General features: G+C 44.3%; 2 protein-coding genes across 2 annotated transcripts in view; both read left to right on the top strand.

Moving 5' to 3' along the window:
• Positions 1 to 1,455: 1,455 nt before the first annotated feature.
• Positions 1,456 to 17,612, top strand: csf1rb (colony stimulating factor 1 receptor, b). The gene is made up of 22 exons (XM_015034301.1): positions 1,456 to 1,569; positions 9,901 to 10,173; positions 10,263 to 10,565; positions 10,670 to 10,803; positions 10,878 to 11,040; positions 11,156 to 11,492; positions 12,127 to 12,242; positions 12,332 to 12,437; positions 12,675 to 12,838; positions 13,060 to 13,166; positions 13,270 to 13,396; positions 13,484 to 13,588; positions 13,666 to 13,776; positions 14,533 to 14,692; positions 14,881 to 14,954; positions 15,030 to 15,118; positions 15,307 to 15,429; positions 15,512 to 15,623; positions 15,698 to 15,797; positions 16,748 to 16,874; positions 16,958 to 17,084; positions 17,158 to 17,612. The coding sequence occupies exons 1-22, from the start codon at positions 1,515 to 1,517 to the stop codon at positions 17,223 to 17,225; spliced, it is 3,081 nt and encodes a 1,026-aa protein (XP_014889787.1). The 5' UTR covers positions 1,456 to 1,514; the 3' UTR covers positions 17,226 to 17,612.
• Positions 16,236 to 17,618, top strand: part of ttc1 (tetratricopeptide repeat domain 1) — a 21,621-nt gene continuing 20,238 nt past the window's right edge. Inside the window, exon 1 of the mRNA XM_015034302.1 lies at positions 16,236 to 16,246. The gene's annotated coding sequence lies outside the window, so the exon portion shown is untranslated. The remainder of the gene's footprint in view (positions 16,247 to 17,618) is intronic.

Below are 17,618 nucleotides of genomic sequence, written 5' to 3'. Positions count from 1 at the left end.
AAAGTCGGTCATGACATCGCACAGAATGCCTGCTCCCGTAAAATGTTTGCAAAATTTCTCTAAAGTTTTACGGTTTTCTGTCAAGATTCTTCAGAGCGAACTGGTGTCACAAGGAAAACTCAGGATCTCAGCCATTCATTTTCATCCATTTATCAAAAATTTCAGAGCTCAGCGCACACCATCTCTCTCTCTCATCCATGTTGGTGTCAATATATTATACAAATATGAATCGCGGTATATTAATTTCATTATTATGCATGAAGTATTCCCTGTAATATCAATTCTATGAGTGAGGTTTTGAGATAAACTTCTTTTCCTTTGCAACTTCATGAATGTTAAGAAATATTTTGAGAAGTGAAAGAAATCTATTACATCTTATAACAAAATTCAGTCTTCCAGCAGGGATGTAGAGTTGAATTATGATATTAACGATTTAATCCTCTGGCTAAGTTTTTATCCACAAATACTGGTTTTTAAAAATCACCTCCATCAACATCACAAAAGCCCAATTTTTATACCAATATGTTAATATCCTAAATTAAGATTTGAATTTTCTCTTGCATTCACTACATTTTGTTTTAGTTTCCTTAGTTGGAAACTAAATTATTTTTATTTCTTCTTTTTCTGCTCAGTTGATCATATCTCTTTTTTATTACTAATGTGTGCCTTACTATTTTTTTTAAGAATGAATTTTCTATAAAGATGGGGTGGGGGGAAACAAAACATTACCATAATTTCGCCTTTTGATTCCAAAAGTCACATGCAGCAATTAATTGTGGGTAATACATTTCACCAAAGTTCGCATGAAGGTGGGTTTGGTGTAAGGGTGAAAATAGGACCTAAAATCTCCACTTCCCAAATCAGGAAGTGGAGAATTTGGGACACGGACTTTCCTCCTTGATGCTGGATCTGACCCTGTTGCCCCGCCCCTTCCTGTCTTCCCTGAGATCATCATTCTCATAATGTTTACAATCATCTCAGATTCATAGAGACATGAGAATCATATTCAGATTTCATCACTCTTCAATATAATAAATTATAAAGAAAAACAGGAAAACAGAATCAGGATTATTTTTAACTATTTGTAATTCAAATCATTATTTATTTATTTATTTATTTATTTCAGTTTTGGGCTGATCAGGTCCTCAGAGCAGCAAAATGATTTTAACTAATTCATATTGAATAACCAGATAATTCAGCCATGACCCCTCAATGTATCTGGACTCTAGTCACTCCAGGTCGTCACAGATGAACTTCTGGTCCTGTCTTTTCCAAACCTGAACTGGTCGGTTTCTCAGAGTTAAAACATCACAAACGTTGTTTATGGAGTCGCTTATGAGCTTTGAGAACTGTATGATGAGAAGAATCAGATCATGTGACCAGAAGAGGAGGAAGAACAGGAGGAGAAGGAGGAGGAGGAAGAGGAGTAGGAGGTGAGTTTGTTTCAAGAGGAAGTTTCTCCTTCAGCCAGATTCACTCTGGCTTCAGCCTGAGAGAGAGAAAGAGAGAGAGAGATGAGGCTCCATTCAGTGCTGCTGTTGATCACCCTCGGTGGCTGCGCCGCTGCAGGTCAGATAATATTTATTTACTCATTAATTACCCATTTATTACTCTCTGATGCACATTAACTACCCAAAATGGTTCCTGAGTTTATTAACATCAGAACAGGTTCACTAATAATCTGATTATTTTTGTCAGATTACTAAACCAAACACATCTGCTGTTAGATACAGTTTTAAAATAGCTGCTTATGATAATTAAGCATTAATATGATTGAGCTGTTAATAAATACCATACCATACCAAGTTTATTTATAAAGCACTTTAAAACAACCACAGCTGATACAAAGTGCTGTACATTAAAACACAACATAACAATTAAAAAAATAAAAACTCTTACAGTTTAAAAACAAACATACAATTTAAAACTAGATCCCGCTGGAGTTGAAAGCCAAATAAAATAGATGGGTTTTAAGATGAGCTTTAAAAGTGGACAGTGAAGGGGCCTCTCTAACGTGCAAAGGCAAGTCATTCCATAACTTAGGACCCATGACGGAGAAAGCCCTGTCCCCTCTGAGCTTCCTTCTTGATCTCAGTACCTCCAAGAGCAGCTGATCTGCTGACTTGAGAGACCGATAGGGTATGTAGGGGTGAAGAAGCTCAGAGAGGTACGTCGGGGCAAGATTATGCAGTGATTTAAAAACAAACATAAGAATTTTAAAATGAATCCTAAAATATACAGGCAGCCAGTGAAGTGAGGCCAGGACAGGGGTCACTTGCTCTCTCTCTTGAGTTCCTGTCAAAAGTCGTGCAGCAGCATTCTGTACTAGCTGCAGACGTGAGAGCAGCGACTGACTGACTCCCAGATAAAGTGAGTTACAGTAATCCAGTCGAGTCGAAATAAAAGCGTGGATCACTGTTTCAAAATGCTGCCTGGAAAGAAAAGATTTCACTGATGCCAATGGCCTTAAATGATAAAAACTGGACTTACCCACGGCTCTGATTTGGCTGTCCAATTTGAAATCACTGTCCACCTTAAAACCAAGATCTGTAATAACAGGTTTAAAATACACCTCCAAGGGTCCCAGGTCAACAGAGGAGGACTCACAGGAGCCACTGGGTCCAAACACCATCACCTCTGTTTTCCTTTCATTAAAATTTAAAAAGTTCAAGGCCAACCAAGCTTTAATATCACCTAGACATGCCAGGAGATGTTTGATGGAATGGACATCCTTCTGGCTCAGGGGCAAATAAATCTGGCAATCATCAGCATAACAATGAAATGAAATCCCATGTTTCCTGAGGATACAGACCTTTTGTTACCTGTCGATTTCATACCCAAGTTGAATTAATGTGGAAATGAAACCAGGCAGATTCATGGGGTTCACTTACTTTCTAAATTAATAAAAACAACAAACTGATGATTTCATGGGAAAATGTTTTTTCATTTTCTTCATAAAATAGATCTGATAATAAACAGAATCTGTTCAAACTAATAGTTTAATTTCATGTTTCCTATAAACTCAGCTGATCATATTTCATGTTAACAAACAATAATTATCTGTTTATTGCTGTATAATTAGTGTTTACATTAAAGATAAATAACTAATTAACCCTTTGGTCACCATAAAATAACTTGCTGATTATTGATTAATGATCTGATGATTATTGATGGAAGATCTGATGATTATTCAGCCACTGCGCTTACAGATTTGTTTTACACAATAAAAGTGAAATAAAAATAATCCAGAAACATAAAAACTGGCTAATTAAATATTAATATTTATGGATATGAAATGTTTTCCTCTTTTAAACTGTCTTCAACTGATTCTCACCTGAAGAAGCTTCTCAGAACCGTTTGGGCTGGGCTCGGAACCAGAACCAGGCCACTAACGAGCTCGTTACAGAGTGAACCAATCAGGAGCTGATTCTGACTGACCCAGTAAGGCCGGAACATGAAGCTGGTTCCGATGATAATCAGTTTATTCTGACAGCAGCAGATCATGACGGTCTGGATCTGGTTCCGGTCCAGTTTTTGGTCTGGATCTGGCCTAATTCTGGTTCTGGTGAAGCGAGTCGGTCGAAATATTCCTCTGATGTTTCTTAAGCAGTAAGCGGCCGCAGGTCACATGACCCAAGAGGAAGTCAAACCTGAAACAGTTGCAGGTTCTGGTTCTGATTCTGGAGGTTTCATTCCTGCAAGGCCCCAGATGGCCGTTCAGACAGCATACCACAAGCAGGTTACCATGGTGACGACGCCTTTGGGATGATTACAATAAATGGTTCAGCTTTTGGCAACAGAAACATTAAAAATAAGATTTTAAAGCAGAAAATGTGAAAAATGCTTTTATATAATTTATTTTTCCAGGTTTATTAATTCGTCTCCATGTTGTTACAGTTTATGAGACAAATAATCTGAGAACAGATCTTCTTCAAATCAACAGTAACAACAACAACAACAACAATAATAATAATCATATATTATTATTTTTGTTATTGTTATTGTAACAAAAATAATAATAGCAAAAGAAGCTTATTATCATTGATAGTAATAATAATGATTACTTTTGTTGTTATTATATCAATAATAATAACAATAGAGGTTTAGTATTATTGATAGTAATACAAATAATTTATTATTATTATTATTATTATTATTATTATTATTATTATTATTATTATTATTATATTATAATTCAGTTTGGACTTATAAAAAGTCCAAACTGAAGTTTTGATCATTTGTGACATAATAATGTGTTTCCTGTTTTGATCTGAACGGTTTCAAGTTTCTGATCGATTGCTAAACGTTTCTACGTTGAAGGGAAACTAGCATACAGCTCAGCACAGAGACACGTGTGCTTGACAGCTTAGAGCTGCCAATCACTGTTGTGCACACGCTGCTCACTCACTCCCCAGTTGCTCTCTGCTACGCTAGCAGAGCCTGTAGTGAATGCTAAGACTAGTTAGCATAGGCACCATTGAGAGCAGTCACTGGTGGCTATGCTATCCCGCTACTATGCTAACTTTCATTACAGTTTTCCTCACAGTAAGTTCTTTCTCTGTCATCAGCATATTTAGCAGTGAGTACATGATGCTGATTGACAGCACTAAGCCTATAATTGGCTCCTGCCTATAATTGGTTGTTTTTGGTGTGTTTCGGTAGCATCTGCTCAGGGAGGATCCACTCTGATTATCTGAATCATAACAAACATGGAGACAGATCAATAAATCTGTAGAAATTTCTGATCATAAAGTTCCTCTGACGTTTCACACATTAAACCTCAAAAAGCAGCTGGAGGTCTTCTGGTTCTTGTTCTGGTTCTGGTTCTACTCAGACAGCTGAGTCCTGACTGAAGGTGACCTGCTGCCATGGAGATGTCTGAGTTATTTTATACCCTGATTGTTTATGACGGGATGTAAACATGAAACTGAACAGAACCACTGGGTTTACTGTCTGACTGGATCCCAGCTCACCACTTCTGGTTCTGATTCAGAAGAACACCTGTCAGGTCCAGAACCACCAGAACCACTGACAGGATCTGCTGCAGAACCGGACCTCTGACATCCAGGAGAACCGGACCAAGACGGAATCGGATCCCTGAAGAAGAACTGGACCAATCCACTCCACGTTCTTGACCCGGTAATCAGCCTGAAGGCACTCCTTGGTACCGTTGGTACCGACCCATCACCAGGGGTTCTAGAACCGACCCTTTCAACCCCCACTCCTCCTCAGTTGGACCTATAAATACCAGAAAGTAGGGTGTAAACACGTCAGCGTGGTAACCGGTTCCTCCAACGCGCCAAAGAAGAAGTCAGAGGAGGAAGTGGGAGAAACCTGGGGAGGGTCCAGTATGTGCGTGTGTGTGTGTGTGTGCGGTCTGTGGTCGAATGTGTTTCCTGGCTCTCTGAGGTTTCTTCACTTCTCCCTCCGATCTGAAACCGACTGCAGAACTTTCTCCAAAAACAGAAGTGGGACAACAGGACCTGCAGGAGCTCAGGGCCACTCCCGACCCCTGGGCCTGAACCAGGTCAGGAACCTGGTGCCAGAGCCGGTGTTCTGGTTCTGGAGCCAGAACCTGATCACCATCCAGTGATCAGGCTCTGCTGATCACCGGACGATCTGATCCAAGTGTAACAGAGACCCGGAGTCGGGAACTGACCTGAAAGCCTCATAGAGGAAGAGGAGGGCAGAAAGTACCCCCTGCTGGTGGATCAACCTGCAGTGGGGGTCACCTGTCTCTGTCTCCATGGAAACTTCAGATTGCATAGATCAGACAGAACCAGAACCAAACCGTAAAGTCACTGAACAGAAACATGAGAGGATGTAGCATCTTTGAATCAAAGGAGTTATAGATCTATTGTTATAAACCTAGATTAATAAATCTAGTTATAGATCTAGATTTATAGGTCTGGGGCTATAGATCTAGATTTATAGATCTAGAGTTGTTGGTCTAGATTTATAGATCTGGGGCTATGAATCCAGAATTGTTGATCTGGATTTATATATCTACAGTTATTGCACAACTTCGTTTGTTCCAGATGGAAACTAGAGATCAGGATGACCTCTGAACTCTGACCTAAAACTTCAGAGCCACATAAAGCCGGTTCCAAAGTCAGCCTTCTATCAGCTGAAGAACATTTCCAGGATCGGAGGACTAACATCTCAGCACCGGAGAAACTCATCCAGGCGTTTCTCTGCAGTGCCATTGATTACTGCAGCAGCGTCTTCACGGGTCTGAGTAACAAATCAATGGTCCAGCTGCAGCTGATTCAGAACGCTGCTGGAGTTCTGACTAAAACCAGGAAGATAAAGCACATCACCCAGTTCTACATCACCAACTTCTACAGTCCTTCACTCAGAGAAGAGACTTTAAACACTGCTGGAGGTTTAGAAATCATTGAACGGATTAAAGATCTGTTGCTGCTGGATCAATCTGCTGCTTCTGGTTCTACTCTGCATCAGAACCAGAACCAAACATGGAGAATCAGCATTCAGCTTCTATGGACCACAGATCTGGAACAAACATCCAGAAAACTGAAAAACAGCTGACACCCTGAGGTCCTTTAAATCTAGAAAACCCAACTGGTTAATTACTTTTGAAACTTTGAGCAATATAATCGATTTTTATTCTTGATGATTCTGATGATTATTGATCAGATTGAATACTTGATGATGACAGTTTGATGTTTTATGATGTAAATCATCATCAACTGCTTTGCTGCTGAAATATGTTTTACAAATAATCTTCACTTGACTTAAGCCCCCAATCGGACCAAAACCGGACCAAAACCGGATCAAAGCCGGACCAGCTGTCCAGGTTAAACACTGTAGGATGAGCAGATTGAACCATGCCAGAGGAGCTTCAGTGAACTTTGGATCCATTCCACCATCAGTAACATGGTGACACCCTGCCAGAGTGTGTCCGTGTGTGTGCAGTTTCAGTTCAGCTTTTCTCAGATTGTGAAACCCGATGACGTCTCCAACGGTCACATGAAGTTCTGCAGCAGATCTGTTCACTGGAGGCGGTTCTGATCCAAACAGGAAACATCTGCTGCTTGGAGGATCCTGCAGTCTGAACCCACAACACAGCCACACACACACCAGAGACCAGAACCCAACCAGAACCCGACCAGAACCATGGCATTCAGAGTGATGTTCAGTGTTTTGCATTCAGATCATAAAGTTCAGTTTAGTTCTGGTCTGACCAAAAAACCTCCTTCCTTGTTTGCTGAATCCAACATGGCTAAGTGCTAATGGCTAACAGATAACTGTTAACGTGACTTCTGATAGCTTCCTTAACTGTGGCTTTCTTCTGATGTTGCCCTGTGGACAGGTTGCCTGATAGTTGCCCTCATTGCTGTTGATCATTTTGTCCAGGGTCTTCATCTTGGCTGATCTTTGATCAGAGCTCTACTTGTTCAGCTTGGAAGTTTAGCTGGACTTTGACTAGGCCGTGTCTTGGTTCCATTGGGGCAGACTCTTTGGTTTCTGATTGGACGATGAGAAGTTCAAAGCCTCAGCATGCTGTGAACTCCCTGAGCACTCAAAGTGCTCCTCCGTGATGCCGTTTGCTCTAAATCATCTCTGAACCTCTGAGGCATCACAGAGCAGCTGGAATAACACTGGGATTAGATTAGATTACACACAGCTGGACTCTACTTAGTCATTAGGAATCATCAGGCAACTTCTGGAGGGAACTGAAGGATCTCAGAGAAAAGGGGGTTGAATACGTTTTCTGCACTTAAGTTTTTACTTGAAAAAAAATATTTTGAATCAAGAATCATTTCTACTTCATAGTTATAAAGCATTTTGTGTTCATATTAAATTCCAGTTAAATATATTTATGATGAAATATGGAAAAGTTCAAGGGGTATGAATACTTTTGCAATACGTATATATATATATATATATATATATATATATATATATACTGCTCAAAAAAATAAAGGGAATATTTCACTTTAATTTTGTGTGTGGCTCCAAATCCAGGCCTCCATTGGTTAATAAATTTGATTTCCATTGATGATTTTTGTGTGATTTTGTTGTCAGCACATTCAACAGAACAAAGATTTCAATGAGAATATTTCATTCATTCAGATCTAGGATGTGTTATTTGAGTGTTCCCTTTATTTTTTTGAGCAGTGTAAGTATATATATATATATATACACACACACACACACACACACACAAGTACACATACACATATCTACGTGTGAATATCTATATCTGTATGTATATACAAATATAGATACACATACACATGCACACACATACGTGTGTATCTATGTGTGTATCTCTATGTGTGTGTTGTGAGCGTTGCTGTTGCAGTCGAGGTTTTTGCAGCAGCAGATCTTGCGGTCGAACCTCAAACCTCTCTCTCCTCCCAGAAACCATCGGGCCTCAGTCACTTTCTGTTTTTATCAAACTTCCTTCACTGTCCTGTCAGGCGCCGCCTGAAGTCACTGCTGCCCTCTGGTGGCCGCTCCAGAGAACTCGTTGATGCTTTCAGGTCGGGCTGCGCAGGTTTTGGTTTTCAAATAAAGTCTCATTTTTGCGTCTCCATTAATCTCTCGGCAGCTTTTGGTTTCATGAAATCCTTTTAGTTTCTGAATGTCTAAACTCACCTGAGCTGCCCTCACCTACTCTCACCTGGAGTCAGGTGTGAAACTCCCGTCATGGTTTCTGACCTGGGAACTAACAGAGCTGGACTCTGTAAAGTTTCACCTCCACGGTCGTCTTCACTGCAGGTGACCGCCGACCCGCCGCCATGACGATGGGCGCTGCCCAAACTCCCGACCAACCAGGGTTCGACCCTGCTGCCCCCAGGATATCAGAACTGGTTCAGAACCAGGAGCAGGGCGACATTTGGAGAGCACAAGTTCTGGAGCTGCTGACCCGGTTGGTTCAGGCCCAGGAGGAGCGGGCCAAACACCAGGCCCAGGTTGTGCAGCAGCTCAGCATTCTGGTCAACCAGGTGAGTCCAGCCCAGTCAGCCTAGTTTATATCAGCTAGGTCCGGTTAAGCTTAGTGTCTAGTTTATGAGACATTTTGAGTTAAACTGTTAGCTTTAGCATTAGCTAACCTTTAGAACATCTGGATCAGATTTCTGGGTCAGCTTGGTACTGCTCCCATAGATGAAGGACCAACAAGAACCTTCTGCTCATGATTGGTTCTGATCCATTCTGACTGAACTCACCTGGACTCACCCTCAGGGTTCCCAGCAAATCCAGAACCTGCAGAACCTGGCCCGGCACCAGAATCTGCTGGTGGAGAACCACCAGGCTTTACTGCTGCAGACGTCACGCATCGCCACCCAACTACAGGAAATCAACAAGAAACCCACCGCTCTTGGCCAATGAGATCCTCTGACTGCCCACAACCAGCCAATCAGATTTCTGTCTTTACATACAACTGATCAGATTCTTTGAAATCAGACATGTATTTGAATCAATGTATTCTTCTGAAGGCTGACCAGATTTCTTAATTTACCAATTAGCCTTTGCGTTTAATAATTAATGAATTGATTGACTGATTCTGTGATGTTTTAAACTGTAAAACAAACTCACTAACTGTTCACCTGTTCAAGCTCTAAATTGCTTCAGGCTTTAATTGCTCTGTTCATGAGGATTTTAAATAAAATTTGACATTTTTTGCTGCAATTTTGGCTTCCTGTTTATGATGAACTCAACAACACCTGTGTGTTCACACACCTGTCTGTTTATATACGGGTCTGCATAGACTCGCTTTATATGAACCTGCCAGGCTTGGTGGGTGTTGCCAACATGTTCTGATTTGTGAGCACCACCTGGTGTCGAGCACCACTTGGTGTCCTCAAGTGTGTGCTCTACCCGTTTCCGGTATTGTTGGTTTACCGGAATTGTCATGTCTCCTTGTTTCAGAACCTCCAGGACCGACACTGATCCAATTAAACTCGATCTTCCAACCAAACCGGTCAGAGGTCGTTCTGATTGCCGGCTCTAAGGTCCAGCTTGATTGCCTTGGTGGCGAGTCGGTGAAAATATTCACCACTGCATTTCGTCCATTACCGAGGAATTGTCTGAACACCTTGAACATCAGCAGTGTGACTCCCAGACACACCGGTACGTACCATTGCAGGTATGTTAACCAGAGCCTGAACCACCTGAACACCTGGATACACCTGTATGTCAAAGGTAAGCAGGCCCAGTGACCTTCCTGTTTACCTCAATGACATCACTGACATTATGACATTACCTCATTTCCCATGATTCTCCTCTGTCAGATCCAGGTAACAACTCTACGGTGTTTGTCACGCCTCGCTCCACAGAGGGCTATCCTCAAGAGGGTGATGACTTCCTGTACAGGTGTTTGTTGACTGACCCATCTGTCACAGACCTCACCCTCCAATCAGAGGGTGGGGACAAGTGGCGGGGCCTGCCCCCAGGTATGAACGTCACCTTAGACCCTCGAAAAGGAGCCTTGATCAAACATACGAGGATGTCCTTCAAAGGCCGGTACACCTGTTCGGGTTGGAGGAATGGCCAAGAATTCCGATCAGAGCCATTTTCCCTGATGGTGGCTCCCAGTAAGACACTTGTCTCTCTACACACCTGTCGGACATTACACCTGTCTGTCTACCTGTTTGATGCCCCTGAGTCTCTGCCTCACCCTCTACCTGTCTGTCTGCAGTGGACCGCCCTCCCTCCGTCGCTGTCAGCCAGGGTGAGTGGGTCCGTCTACGAGGAGAACGGTTCACAGTCACCTGTCAGAGCAGCAACCCTTCACACAGCTACACTGTCACCTGGACTCACCCACACACAAAGGTGAGCAGCCAGAGGTCTCTTTGGTCCCTAGAGGCCCACCTGTCTGCCTCTAACAGGTAGTTTGGTTGCTTTAGGACCTGGCTGTCAGTGAAACCAGGATCTACTTCAATGGGTGCTTTAACATCAGCAGCACTCTGACCGTCTCTGCTGTCAACCATCAACACAGCGGACTGTACACCTGTACTGCTGTTGGCAGAGCTGGGGTTGCCATGGCAACCACCCACTTGACTGTTTTGGGTTAGTAATCAGTCAATACCAAGGCGATGATAACAGATCAGGGTCTCCATGAAACGACCAGATATCTGGAGAAAAGGCAGTCTTCATGCTGTCTTCTCTTCCTCCTCTTCATCAGATCAACCTTACCTGAGGATCTACCTTCAGACTGCCAACAACCAGCAGGTCTTCGATGACCTGCCAGGCAACTTCAGCAGGGGACCGGAGGCTATGACTGAGGAACCAGCGGCTAACGTCAGCTTCGGTTCAGAAGAGCTGCAAAGAGAACTGGTGTTTAACGGGAGCAGAGGCAGTGGCTGCAGGACGGTGGAGGTGTTTGAAGGTGGAGACCTGACCCTGACTTTCATCATGGAGTCCTATCCTGCAATCAGACAGCATCACTGGACGACACCAGAACATGTAAACAATGATGGCAGCAGCGTGTATGAGAGGAGCTACACAGCTACAGCCTACAGGTATCCCAACCATTCCACCTTAAAACTCTGCAGACCAACCATTTCACTTGAAACCCAAAATACAGAAACCATGCTAGTCACGCCTCCAAAAACCTGACAATACCACCTTCACTACCCACACCAGCTGCACTACCACCTTGGAAAGTCCAACAATCATCAGTAGCCACCTTAATAAATGCAGATATGTATACCAGAAGACTTCCACACCACCTTTAAAAAAAAGCCAGTTGCATTGCCTACCACATTAAAAACAGCCTATCAATATTTCAGTCTGACCACCTTAACAGCTTTGAAATAAACCTAACCTTCTGTACCACCTTTAAAACAATAACTGCATACCACCTTACTAACTGAATACCTTTTAATATTAATGTTTGTTAAGGTGGTATGTTTGACACCACTTTAAGTTGGTGGTTCTGGTAATGTGTTTTTAAGGTGGTATTGCTGGTATTTCAGCTTGACATTGTTGATGAGTGTCAAGGTGGTATTTTAGAGCAGCCACTGAGATTTCAGTGATATGAAGGGATTTTATTTAATGATTGAAGGAGATACTTTTGGTCACATTTAGTTGCTTTTTAAGGCGTTATATATAAGCTCTGTGACTTGTTTTAAGGTGGTATTGTTGTTGGAACAGGTCAGAGGCCAACCTTCTGGTGCGGCGCGTTCGTCAGGAAGATGGTGGTCGATATTCTTTTAATTTTTCTAATTTGTTCTTTAACGGGTCGCAGGATGTGGACCTCCGGATCTACCGTAAGAACTGGTTCCACCTTTTCTACGTCTGATTGTTTTTTTGGGGTTTCCGTGCTGGTGAACTGTTCGATCTGATCCGAACCCTACAGGTTCTCCGACTGTCAGCATCACGCAGCAGAACCAGTCCCTGATGTGCAGCGGTTCTGGTTACCCACGGCCCACGGTCCTCTGGTTCATCTGCACCCACGTGGACAGGTATGTGAACTGAGCTGCCACCGCCCCCTACAGGCTCTGCATGGTGTGTCCATGCACACATGCATGCATGCATGGGGTCACTTGCAGTGCCCCCAAGTGTCACTGGGGGCGCTGCAGTCTGTGGCACTTGAAGAACATGATGTTTTATTTATTATTGTTGGGAAGTTTTGGTCAGAAACATCTGCCACCATGTTGGGATCAGAATAAAAGCCAAGATGAAGCTCTGATCTCCTGCAGGTGTGAACCCAGCTCCAACCACCAGGTGTCTCCATCTCCTGCAACCTCAGAGGACAGGGAGGAGGTGAGGACATTCTTCCCTCTGTCCACCCCTGACGATGATGTCACAGTCATGTGTTTGGCGTACAACCTGGTGGGCAAGTCTCATCAAGTGTTTGTTCATCGTGAGTATCAGAGGAACCTAAGTGAAAAACCTCAGAGATCTGATCCCAGACCAGCTCCGCTCTTAGCACCAGACTGGCTTTGGTACAGTCTGGACTCTGTAAAGAAGGAGCAGATTAGGATTAACAGAGTTCAGTATCTAAATCCAGATTAGGTTTACAACTGACTCCTGCCTAGAAAACTGAACAGTTGCTAACTTTGGTCCATCCGGTGCTGCATTCAGGTACCACAGGACTTCGCACCGTCTTCACTCCAGCTCTGATTGGAGCGCTGAGCGTCTCCTCCATCCTCTTCCTGCTGCTGTTATTTGTGTTCTACAAGTGCAGACAGGTGAGTTCCTCTGGGGTCGGTGAGTACAGGTTCTGGTGTTCTTTGTGAGTAACAGGAACCAAAACCAGGACCACAGACAAACTGTCCTCTTCTCTTCAACCAGAAACCAAGGTATGAAATTCTGTGGAAGATCATTGAGAGCAACGATGGCAACAACTACACCTTCATTGACCCCACCCAGCTGCCATACAACCAGAAGTGGGAGTTTCCTCGAGACAAACTGCGACTCGGTATCAACGGGACCTTTGACCTCTGCGTAGCCTTCCTCATCCTTCCTCTCCCATCTTTTTACTGTGTCTCTGCTCTTTGTCCTTCAGGCGGAGTCCTGGGCTCGGGGGCGTTTGGAAAGGTTGTTGAGGCGACGGCGTACGGCCTGGGAACAGAAAACAAGGCTACCAGAGTTGCTGTCAAGATGCTCAAACGTGAGTGGTCCCGCCTTCACAGTCAGCATCCGGCTGCCATGTGACCAACCACCTGAGTTTCATGTGTTTACCTGCAGCCAGTGCTCACTCAGAGGAACGGGAGGCTCTGATGTCAGAGCTGAAGATCCTCAGCCATCTCGGTTACCATGACAACATCGTTAACCTGCTGGGAGCGTGCACGCAAGGAGGTAATAAGTCCGAACCCAAAGGGTGTGGCAGATGGGATTACCAGCTATAAGCCTTAAGATAGGCCTTAAGTCAGTTCCTAACCATTCGTAAGCATTAGTCTAGGTTTAAATGGCCGTCCATGCATCATGTAAACCCTCTGGTCCTTGGGGACAGTGGAGTTTGTCTCAAGCTGTGTTTGGGTTGAGAGGCATTGGACACCCTGGACAGGTCTAGAGTCCATCACAGGACAGACAACCACACACACTTAGACCTGAGGACAAACACAGACACCAGTTAGCCTAACTGTTGTGTCTTTGGGTTGTGGTATGAGTTATTCCAGAACCAGTCAGGAACCAGGAAAAGCCTGAACCATTCTGAAACTGGTGTGTTACTGGTCTAAACCATTACATCTGTCCCAACTCGAGCAGTTTCAGTCAGGATTCGGTTCTGGTGAGTCACGCACCAAGTTTAAGACTCCCTAGAACCAGTCTTAGGTCAGGCCTGATCTAATGTAAACTGGTCAGAAACCATTTAAACCATTCCTTACCCAGTCTGAAGTGGATCTTGGAGGAACCACAACGGCTCTCAGGTGTGCGATGTCCATGTGTCAACGTGTTCTCTCTCTGGGTTTGTATCGCCTGCCGATGTTCATCAGAACATCCAAGAGACGCTTCAGGTTTCAGATGAAAGTTCTGCACATTGGTTTATTGACTGCTTCATGTTTGCTATTAACTAAAACACTTTGAATCATATCTCTTAACCTTTGACCCCAACAGGCCCAATGCTAATGATCACAGAGTACTGTAGCCATGGTGACCTACTCAACTTCCTACGGACTCACGTGCCAGACTTCATGGTGTCCATGATCACCATAGACGAGGTTGGAGATGAGGTCTTCTATAAGAACCTGACAGGACACCAGGAAAGGCTACGCAGGTCAGAGGTCATCTGTTCAAAAGTTAGAATCTGTCTGTTGGAGTCCGGTCTTCAAAACAGCTAAGATGGTTAAAGTCAGATGATTGCTATTTATTCCTGCTGATGCTGACGAGTTCCTGCTAGTTAATGTCTCTCCACCTGTAAGACCTGGTCAGATGAATCATAAAATCCAATCATGTGACCTGCAGTGACAGTGGGATCTCATGCTGGTCAGAGTACCAGGAGATGCAATCGGCCCTGCTTCCAAGTCCAAATGAGCCAGGTAAGACTGAGCCCACCTGGATGCACCTGGTTTCACCTGCACTTTCACCTGAGCTCACCTGGGGTTCTCCGTCAGGTGAGCACATGATGAGCCTGTCCCTCTGTGACCTCCTGAGGTTTTCCTACCACGTGGCTCAGGGATTGGACTTTCTTTCCTCCAGAAACGTGAGAACACGACATACACACGCAGTAAATCAGTTCAGGAATGTCTCAGAACCAGAACCCAGCCAAGCCTGGTTCCTACTGCAGTCCTAGATCCGGTTTAAGAGCTGCTACAGCGCAAGGATGAGGCAGAATGTGTTTAAAATGCTGAAAGTCCTCTAACCTGTATGTCTCACCTGTTGGTGCTCCAGTGCATCCACAGAGACGTGGCAGCGAGGAACGTCCTGCTGACCGACTGTCGGGTTGCAAAGATCTGTGACTTCGGTTTGGCTCGAGACATTCAAAACGATGACAGCTACATCGTTCAGGGAAATGTCAGTAGTTTAACTCAATACAGATTGATTCCTCAGATCCAAAGGGAACTTTATCTTGAAATTTGGTGTTTTATTTTGACAGGCCCGGCTGCCGGTGAAGTGGATGGCTCCAGAGAGCATCTTTCAGTGTCTATATACAGTTCAGAGTGACGTCTGGTCCTACGGGGTCCTGCTCTGGGAGATCTTCTCTCTGGGTAACCTGAACCTCACTGAGGAAAGGTGAAGCATCTGAGCATCTTTGAATCACTTCCTGTGTTCATCTGCTCAGGTAAGAGTCCGTACCCCAACGTTGTTGTGGATACCAACTTCTACAAGATGATCAAAGATGGCCACCATATGGAACAGCCGGAGTTCGCTCCTAATGAAATGTGAGAAAAATCTTCTGCTTGCTTTGTTATGTTTGGAAGCCCGTACCAGGTAGAAGCACAAGTAGACAAAGAACTCTTCTTAACAGCTTTTATTCTTAACTTGCTCAGCAGTACAGCAGCATCAGGTATTCCTTTCCTGGCAAAAATTCTAGTAAGTAAACCAAAACCTGCACGAAGAAAGGAAATGTAGTTCCTCCAACCCCAGTCCTCCAGCTCTACTGACCTGCAATACAACTTTATTTATAAAGGATTCAGAACAACAGCCTTGGCCAAAGTGCTGCACATTAAAACAGTTAAGAGATTAAAGCCAACACCTCAAACTGAGTCAAAAGCCAAAGAAAACGATGTAAAAAGAGGAAATGAATCAGAGTGGTAGGTTTAGGGTTCCGCAGTCACAAGCTTTTCTTTTGCATCTTGAAGTTGGAGTGAAGAAACGCTCGAACTCACTGGTGAAAACTGCCCAACTGACCTTGTAAACGCCCACAGCTCCATCCCAGGGCAGCTTTGGGTTTGGAAAGTCCAGTCCTTCTGGTTTCAGAGGCTGAGCCGTGATGGGAGCCAGCCTACATCTCCAGAGTGGCTCCTTTACTGTCAGCCAGCTGCATTTGCTGACTGCAAGGCCACATCTCAGACCCTGGCTTCTTCTGCCACCTACCTGGGGCCGCTGGACCCCCAGGACCCGGTCTGCTGGAGGAGTCATGGTCCACCAGCAGTAATTATTATTACACATCCACATTTGTAAAATACGGAACAAACCGCGTCCCGTATCGGTTCAATACGGAACACTACATTTAACAGCCAATTACGGGACGGTTCCCTATTTTAAAGGGACGGGTGGCAGCCCTATCCACTAGCTTACTGTGTTTTCCTCCCACTGAGCCATGAGCCAGGGCCAGTCGTTCAGGCGGTAACTCTGTGCAGGAAACGTAACGAAGCTGATTTCCTTTCAGGTATCACCTGATGAAGCTCTGCTGGAGTCTGGAGCCCACCCACAGACCCACCTTTAAAACCATTGGTCAGCTCATCGAAAGGCTCCTCCCCTTGACCAGCGACATGTTGCCGCGTCACAGTGACCAGGTGAGGAAGCTGAGGGTTATCTAAGGCCTCGGCGTTGTCTGACAGGCTGTGGCTTCATTGTTCCACTCTTCTTCTCTCCTCAGGTGATGTATGAAAACATTGATGAATGCAGAGCAGAAGAAGAGGATGATGATGATGATGATGATGATGATGATGATGATGATGATGAGGTCCAAGGTGGAATACTGAAGAGAAAAGAAGAAGAGCAAGGTAAGATTTCCTAAAGCTGTTTGCATCTTTCATAAAACTGATGTGGCTTCACTTCCTGTTCTCCTGCTAACAGATCGCCATGACGACGGTGAAGGAGCGGAGAGGGAGTCGACGATGAACAACATCTACCAGCTCTCCTGATCCTCTCTTCTGACCAGTTGCCATGAACTCATATTGAGTTCATCTCATCTCCACACATCAGCAGCTCCTCTCTGCTCTCAGACTCTCCTAGAGACTAAAGCCAAAAAAGGAACGAGTTGCCGTTAAGCCAGCCTGGTCCTGTCGGATCTACTCTACAAACTCTGGATCTCCAACCATTTGAAGGTTGAGAGGGTTTCAATCTGCAACCTGATCTGATCCTCTCCTCCAGATCTTCCCTTCACTCCTTCAGACTGAAGCCGATCCGCCAGGCTGGTTTCCAACCCAAAGATTAGAAATCCAGAACGCAGCCCTGAGGCTCCCCAACCAGGTTTGGTCACTGGGTGGGGTCACCACCTGGAGTCACCAGCTGGGGTCACTAGCTGGGGTCACCAG

The sequence above is a fragment of the Poecilia latipinna genome, unplaced genomic scaffold (assembly GCF_001443285.1).
Source record: "Poecilia latipinna isolate Pla-1442-1.1 unplaced genomic scaffold, P_latipinna-1.0 Scaffold294, whole genome shotgun sequence".
Lineage (NCBI taxonomy): Eukaryota > Metazoa > Chordata > Actinopteri > Cyprinodontiformes > Poeciliidae > Poecilia > Poecilia latipinna.
This window is presented reverse-complemented; position numbering and strand designations above follow the sequence as displayed.